The 8579-nt window shown below is 41.3% G+C and overlaps 1 protein-coding gene across 1 annotated transcript; it reads left to right on the top strand.

Moving 5' to 3' along the window:
• The first annotated feature begins 2228 nt into the window (after window positions 1-2228).
• Window positions 2229-5064, top strand: LOC111339126 (uncharacterized). Its single transcript, XM_022945712.2, has one exon. It carries the CDS (start codon window positions 2259-2261, stop codon window positions 4458-4460), a length of 2202 nt encoding a protein of 733 aa, XP_022801447.2. The 5' UTR covers window positions 2229-2258; the 3' UTR covers window positions 4461-5064.
• Window positions 5065-8579: the final 3515 nt, after the last annotated feature.

The following is an 8579-nucleotide window of genomic DNA, read 5'->3' as shown; positions in this document are numbered from 1 at the left end:
TTACAAATTTTGAAAATTTGTAATGAAGAAGAAAAGGTTTGAGTGCAATGCGTCGCATAATGAAAAAGCCGTAAACTACGCCGTTAGGGACCTCTTTCTCTCGTCCCCTCTTCCTTCGTTCCTTCCGTTCCTTCGTTCTTTCGTTCCTTCGTTCCCTCATTCCTTCATTCCTTAGTTCCCTCGTCCCCTCTTCCTTCGTTCATTCCTTCCCTCGTTCCGTCGTTCCGTCGTTCCGTCGTTCCGTCGTTCCATCGTTCCGTCGTTCCGTCGTTCCCTCGTTCCCTCGTTCCCTCGTTCCCTCGTTCCCTCGTTCCCTCGTTCTCTCGTCCCTCGTTCCCTCGTTCCGTCGTTCTCTCGTTCCGTCGTTCCCTCGTCCCCTCTTCCTTCGCTTATTCGCTCCTTCGTTCCTTCGTTCATTCCTTCCCTCGTTCCGTCGTTCCTTCGTTCCGTCGTTCCGTCGTTCTCTCGTTCTCTCGTCCCCTCGTTCCCTCGTTCTCTCGTTCCCTTGTTCCCTTGTTCCCTCGTTCCGTCGTCCCTCGCTCCCTCGTTCTCTCGTTGTCTCGTTGTCTCGTTCCCTCGCTACCTCGTTCCTTCGTTCCCTCGTTCCCTCGTTCCCTCGTTCCATCGTTCCCTCGTTCCCTCGTTCCGTTGTTCCCTCGTTCTCTCGTTCCCTCGCTCCCTCGCTCCCTCGTTCTCTCGTTCCCTCGCTCCCTCGCTCCCTCGCTCCCTCGCTCCCTCGTTCCCTCGTTCCCTCGTTCCGTCGTTCCCTCGCTCCCTCGTTCTCTCGTTCCCTCGTTCCTTCTCCTCCACTCTTCCCCTCCTTCATTACTGGTTCATTTGATCATTCATTAATTTATGTATTCATTCATGTATACTATTTGTTCAGTAATTCCTTAAATTCACGCATTTGCCTATTATCCGCTTGATTCTCGTGAAAGCCTCTTTTTCTGGAGAAACTAATCATTAATCAGGAGCATTGGGAAAATTTCTGGGAATATCAGAACTTTTCATAATTAAGGGAACAGAATTTTACCCTTACATGTATTTTAAACCAGAAGGCAGAAACTCGAAATCACTACAAAATTTTCGATGATGTAAACCAAAACAAGAAAAGAAAGGCTAACAGCAAAAATCTAAATTTTGTGATAAAAACATATGCAAATTTCACATCGAATGAAAACTTAGGTCTTAAAACTTACAAATCTTTTCAGGAATATTACGGTCATACATTTTCTTTATTCTTGTACCCAGAGCCGTTCGATGTGAGTGAGTCGCTCGTTTCTCCGACCACGTGACCAAAAGAAACAAGGGCTTTGGGGTATGAGACTGATTTTCATAAGTTTGCAATACATACTTATGGATCTCCGCATATTTAATTAATTTGGCTTGCATGGCAGCCATGTTGCATGGCAGCCATGTTGCATGGCAGCCATGTTGCATGGCAGCCATGTTGCATGGCAGCCATGTTGCATGGCAGCCATGTTGCATGGCAGCCATGTTGCATGGCAGCCATGTTGCATGGCAGCCATGTTGCATGGCAGGAACAATGAAAATATTTTGCATAAGAAAGAATTTTTTCCCATGGGAAAAATGATCTATAGTTCCTGCTGGCTGCTGTGCAAAACCTCTATTGTTTTAGAGGGAAAAAAGCAGAAAGTGTGACCAGTTTGAAGTGGTACATTATCGTTTCGACGTTTCCATTGTTATAGTGACACAATAAAATTTAGAGTTCGTGCAAGAACTCACGCATTTAAGTCAGCAATTATTTCCTGAAAAGGGTTGTACTTATTTATCGTTTTTTCACACGATTTAGTGACTTCAGATATGGATCGTGACGTATCGACTGCTCAGTTCCACTCTTCTATGGGCAATCAAGGTCGAATGGTCTCATGTTCGTGAGCTGGAAGTTGAAACATTTAGAAAACGTGGTTGGAAGGGGGGGGGGGTGGTGGAGTCTTAGAGCATCCTTAGTCCCCCGCCATCCCCACATTTGGTCCCCGTCTCCGCCTTTTACTGCAAAACACCGAAGACATATGAACGGACTTTTGCATTCTTCCATTACTTTCTCTCTTCTTACCCTTAAAAGCCCCCGATCCCGTCATTTCATTTCCCGTGCCCCGTGCCCCCGTTCCACTATTTCTGCCCCCACCCCACCCTCCAACTCGCGCTTCTCAAACCAACAGATACGGGTGATTAGATATTATAATTATAACACTCATTCTAACATCGCAGTCTCTTAAGCGAAACAAGCAAACAACATGGCACAAAGAAGATTCCTTCTCTCTGTTTTGATTGTTTCTTATTTGATTTGTCGTAGTATCGCAAAATATTCTTGTGGCAAATCGAAGTGTCAGCTTTCAGTAAGGAGCGGTTCGTCGCCTGATTTCATATCGAAAGCTTCTGAAAAAGGTGTGAAACTTGTGTACTTAAAATTCAAGATCTTCAATGACAGTTACAAGCCACTCGTGACGAATAACAGAATTTTGCCGTACAGGTGGGTTTGGGCCCGAAGTGAAAGCGAATCGATGTTAGGTCTGTCCTACGACTATGACGTTTTGTCTTTGGGTCTATTGAAAAATCAAGCAAGGACGATGGTGTTGTCTTTAATGGAGACACATCATGGATGCGTCCTAGATTTGAATTCTTCATGCCAGGCCATTGCCATCACAGAAGCGTTGACAAACTTGATAGCGACTACAAATTCAACTGACGGGAAACTGATGAATGAGCTAAACTCTGGAGTCGTTTGTTTCCGAGTCTTGAAGGAATTCTCTTTCGGCCTTGGAAGTGGATTTAAGTACAAGTGCTGCGAGAGGGTTGAAGAAGATCAGAGGCACCAAGTTTACTGTGGCTTTGACGTGAAAGAGAGCATATGGCTCTCGGTTTTCAACTCTGTCTTGAACGTGGTTGTAACCATTGTTTTCTTTTATGGGCCTTACCTCTTCTGTGTGGTTCCAGATTTCTTCTCGGACGGACATCGCCAGGATCACGTAAAGAATCTTACTTCAAAACAAAGTAAAAATGAAAATGAAGAGGAGACATTTCTGGCAATGTTAGATGAAATTCCAGTGGATGATTCAAGCCCGATAAACTGTACAGAGATTGTGCAAAAATGCGTGAAGAATTTGCCAACTTTAAACTATGGATTCAACGTAAAATTAATCCTCCTTTGGTATTGTATAATTCCAACATTTTTCTTCATTAAGCTCTTGTTATATTTTATTATCAAGGATAACTTCGACGAGGCTTCCAAGAAGCTTCTGTTTCAAGTGGCTGATGCTTATCTTTATATCTTTAGCATGGATAAACCTGCTGTTTATGTTTTGTTTATTGTACCGTTATTTGTAATACCTACCTTGGTAATTTCCTTTTGGAGATTTGAAGAAAGCCAGGATTTGTATTTAGGTGAATGTTTCATTTGCACGGACTCGGGCTCAGATTCTCAACTCAGTCTAAAAGAGCATATTGTAAAGCGTTTAAAAATTATGCCAAATAGTGTAATCAAAATAATGGAAAGAGTTTTGGAAAAGTTCTTCCTTCAAAAGTTCGGGTCAAAGTTCCCGCCCTGCTCTGAATGCAACCATTTTCAACAGTCACTGTGTGGGCATGCAATTTGTGTCTTATCCACAGTCGCATTCATGACGATTTACGGTCCAATTGCCATCACAATCTCTCTTTTGATTTATTTAGCTGTTTTACTTGTGACAACTATAATATATTCGCCTCTCGCAACTGGATTAATTTACCTGACAAAATCCATGACCTCACAAATTGAATCCATTCACAAACACCGTAAAAAATGCAAGTGGCTATCGAATTTTCTATTCCTCATTATTTCAATTCCGTTTTTCGTAAGCGTATCAATCATTGCAATCTTCTCTTGTCAATACATCGTTCGAACGTTTGGCCTCACTATCATGGGGATTACCTTGAACGCGGAATCGGCTGTTCCTTATATCACATTCGCCTTCGTGGTCTGGCGAAACGTATACCTTTGTTTCAACAATTTACAAAATACGTACAAGGAAATCAAAATTATGATTTGGGAAGAATGGAAAGAGCAGAAAAAGCCTAAGAGAGAAGGCACAATTCCAAAAAAACTATTTTGGTCCATCTGCAAGGACTCGGTTGCAAATGAAATTTGCGCCATGTTGTGTAAAATGGTTGCGATACTCATATTTCTGTCAATTGCCTTAGCAGCAATCTTTCTGTTCAAAGTCGAGTATAATTCGTCGACTATAGTCTCTAGTATAGCTGTGTTTGTGAGCGGAAAGATATCAGAAGTGTTTTTTAGTAGAGTTACAACGGGCAACAATATAACTGGCTGGGAGAGAGTTCTGGAAAAACAAAAGATTCGCGACGCTGTGCGAGAATTCACACCTGACATGTTCGACGGTGAACGCGACGTTCGTATGGAGAGGGATTTTTCTATGGTTTCACCCCACGAGTCTGCAGTCTGATTAGAAAATGCAATAGTTTGTCTTATACTTAGCTAAATTTTATTCTTAGTTTTCGCTTAGCATAAAAATGACTTCTTCCTAAGGCCCACTGAGCTTTTCGGCCAGCTCATCTTTTCGAACAGTTACTCAATGGTGCCAAACCACTTAGCTTAATGTGCGCCTTTTAATGATTTCGTGTCCATATAGTTAACTTAACAGCAGTTTCCTTTCCATACTGAGTGAATTTGAAAACAAAAACTTCATTCTAACGATTACGAAGACCGGTCCATCGAAAAAACATTTTTCGAAAACGCTTTTGAAACCAACTTAGACGTTCGTTGTTGTTGTTGTTGTTTTTGAGTGATTCTGGGAGTCTTGCTATGCATTTGATTCGTTTCTGAGTGAACAGAACGTATTTATTTTGTTGTGGATGACGAGTGAAAGTGCCATTTTCCTGGTTCTCTTGCGTCTGGTGTAATCGGGGCCAATGAGTGTCTAAGTTGCCTTGCTATCTGTTTGAAGAGCAACTTTTGTTACTTTTTACAGTAGTTCATAACCTTTGTCAGGCGGCAACTAAAATACTGCATGAAGCTATTTGGAATAAATGTCATATCATCAGTCTCTATATTCTATGATTGTTATTAATGCCAGTTAATTGGGACACTCATATTGATTACCTACTTAGTAAGGCTAGCAGTAGGTTGTATATTTTGAGAATATGTAAATATTATGGCTACTCTATTGAGAATTTGGACTTACTTTTTCAAAGTTTGACTCTTTCAGTTTTTACATATGCTATTGAGGTCTGGGGTTGTGCTTTTTATGGTAAATATTTAAGTAGAATTGATAAGCTCTTTGCCAGGTGTCATAAGCTGGGTTACTGCTCAAAGCAACACAGTATCTTGGATATCCGTTGTAATAGAGATAAGAAATTATGGCAAAGGATCTCTTCCATCAACACTGCGTTGAGCGATCTCTTGCCTCCCCAGAGAACACGGCAGTTGAGAACTAGGTCGCATAAATATATTTTGCCTAAGGTCCAGACAAGCCGTTTTAAATCAGTTTTTATTAATAGATGTCTTTTCAATAGTAATTAATACCTTTTCTTTTTCCTTATTCATTTTATTCATGCTATTCATGTTAATTGTAGCACGTCTGTTTGCACAATAATTCTTAATAAAGACCTTTATTATTATTATTATTATTATTATTATTAATTACGTCTTTACTCTTGAGGAAATGTCGTTACCATCGGTCTGAGTAACATACCAAACGAGTCTAATAATTTCATTGTCAACTATGCAGGAGCCCATTATCCAGAGCTTCCATCTTCCATACTGACCCTCTGAGTCAACCCTGTCCCGTATCTTTCTATTTTTAGAAGCACCTCGCACGGCGGTTTTTAAGGGTGTTTTTATAATAGCCAATCATAAGAGAGCTGTCGTCTCTATTGTGTTACGTCTCTATTGTGTTACGTCTCTATTGTGTCACTTACAGGCCGCACGAAATTATTTCAATAATGGCGGAAAGCGCGGAAAGATTAAAGAACCCCCCGCAAATATCTCAGTTCAAAAATTAAAAAGATACGGGACAGGGTTGACTCAAGGGTACAACTGAGATGGAAGCTCCGGGTAATAGGCTACTGACTATGTCATAACTAATTATTCAGTTTTTAATAAAGAAGAGGTATTAAAGAATTGTGTCGAATACTGGAAAAGCTACAAACCAAAGCACTCAATGTGCATGCATGCGCAGTTCTGGCGTATCCTTTAGATTCTCTTGCAGAAGTTCGTTTAAAGTCGTCAAAATATATTACAGACGCCGCCACTTCGAATTTTGCCTAGCAACCTGGCCGAATACCCCTGCTACAACAAAATCTCACTTCTCCATTTTTTTTCCGTCTGAGAAATCTGCTGGAACAATAAGGGGGGCCTCCCATTGGCATTCTTGGCTAAGACAATGATCGTTTTTTTGCAATAGCCAACGCAGTAGGTTACTTTAAGGCATGCAGTAGGAGCTATTGCACCTATTTTGTACGCACCGCGTTTATTGACTGAGAACCTAGGGCGAGAGCGCGCGCAAATCTTTGCGAACACTTCTCAATAGCCGTTCTGATGGAATTCTTTCAATTCTCAGTGACGGGAACGATCATTAACATTTTATGTGCATGCTAATTAACCTTCCTAGCCTCTCTTTCTATCGTTCTATCGTTTGTAAGAATGCCGTCGAGGCTAGAAAGGTTAATTCAAATACTGTTTGGCTCGCCCCCATTTCAAACTCTCGCAAGAAAAACGTTACAACGTCGGCCTCATCGTCGGGGTGTTATTTACTTTAGACGGTGGGGGATGTGTATCCAGTGGACAAGAACAAAGCTACAACCCCGGACAAAACTGTTGAGACATTTCAATGCAATTTTTAATTTCCCGCCATGCAACAATCGTTTCCAAAAGGAACAAACTTGGCCCCCTCCCCACCCCTGGTACAATGTTGTTGGGGCTTAACAGCTCAAGCATGCATTTCTTGTGTTACCGCAAACAACATTGCAATAGGGGAGGGGGGAAACAATCTTTGAATTTGCGACGGTAAGCATTTTTGTCAGGGTGAGTGCAAAAAATAGGTAATTTTGTAATGTGTCTCGACAGGTTTTGTCCGAGGTTGTAGCTATAAACTACATGATTTTCAAAATTCAAAGAGTAACTTTATAACAGCAATCTATTAATTGGTTGTCAAAGACAGCGCCATGCACGGTAGACCTTGCTTCAGTTTTATGAGCACCTCACCCGTTTCTTCTCCCGCGGGAAATTGAGGCCTTGGGCGACGTGAGCCGGCGAGAAGTCTTGAAGAGGGTCTGGTACCGATAATAGAGAGATTAAGCACCACGTATTTTTTTCCCGCGAACGGCAGAGAGGGTCACGTGACCTGACATTTCCCGCGTTTGCCGTTTGCCGGCCGCCGTTTCTACTTGAGGAGGACATTTTTCCCCTTTGTAGGGAACGCGAAAACGTGAGTATTTGCAGCCGATTTTTACCGACTATTTCTACATTTTGATCGCTCGCTCTTATAGCTAAGCTTCGTTTATCATCTTACTTCTAATAGAGTTCAAATTCAAACGGGAAATACATTACTTCTTTGTATCCATTATTTCTAGTCGCAATGAATGGCAACCGAGAACATTTGTTCTGCCGTGTCGTCGGGAAGCTTAAACAGACGAACATCGCGGACGGAACGACAAACGACAAATGGCTAGCCGATGTTCAGCGTTCGCCGTTTTCGCGCTGCTTAATCTAAATAATGATTAGTGCTAGACCTCCGGCAAACGTCTCCTCTAGTCGTCTCAAATCTTCCCGTGTGTGCATGGAAAAAAGTACGTTCTGCATCGCTGATAATGAGAGTATTTTCAAAGGGTTCAATTTGCGAGAATTTTATCATAACTTTTCCTATGTTGAGCTCCGATCTTAGAACTTCTTTGGTTTTCTTATCAATGCTGTATGGCAGTTTAAAGACTGATCTTATTATTTCTAATTTTAAAATAAGAAGTCCGTGGCAGTCTTTTTCCCTTCCGCTAAGCTAAGCGGGAGAGACGTGAGCCAACCGGGTATCACGTGTTCCTCCCTTTCGCTCCCCGCTTCACGTAACTCACGCTTAGCCCACGCATCTACCATAAGTTCACGCTTCTCGCGCTTGCCTCACGCTCTTCCCGCCTGACCGAAAGGAAACCGAAAATTCTGCTAAGCAAGTAAAAAATATATTATCTCCTCAAATCTGTAAAATGTAACACGAATTATAGTTTACTTGGTCTATTACCATGATAATAAATCATACTTCGGTCACTTAAGGGTAAGGTTAAATTGCGCCCTCAAAAAAATATTATTTTGAGTTAAAAAAATTTTTTGATGATTCTAGACAGTGGAAAACCTAATTATAGAAAAGAAATTATGAACATTTTGCACAAAGTAAAAACACATTAAGAAACTTTCCCGATTGTCATGTGTACGTTCTTTCAGTTTTGTCTGAAACTGAAATCAAGACGAAAGAAATCAAATTCAGATTTTGTTTCTTGTGTCATATGAAATTAAAGTTTACCTCAGATCCTAAAAAGAAATCTGTTTACGTATACTGTATTTACTTTTACTCATGCGA

Source organism: Stylophora pistillata, chromosome 7, assembly GCF_964205215.1.
Source record: "Stylophora pistillata chromosome 7, jaStyPist1.2, whole genome shotgun sequence".
NCBI classification, from domain to species: Eukaryota; Metazoa; Cnidaria; class Anthozoa; order Scleractinia; family Pocilloporidae; genus Stylophora; species Stylophora pistillata.
The sequence above is the reverse complement of the archived record's forward strand: the minus strand, read 5'-3'. Positions and strand labels throughout refer to the sequence as shown.

Bases quoted from the DNA above. Each gene is read 5' to 3' on its own strand.
- LOC111339126 (XM_022945712.2), top strand. From the start codon at position 2,259: ATGGCACAAAGAAGATTCCTTCTCTCTGTTTTGATTGTTTCTTATTTG.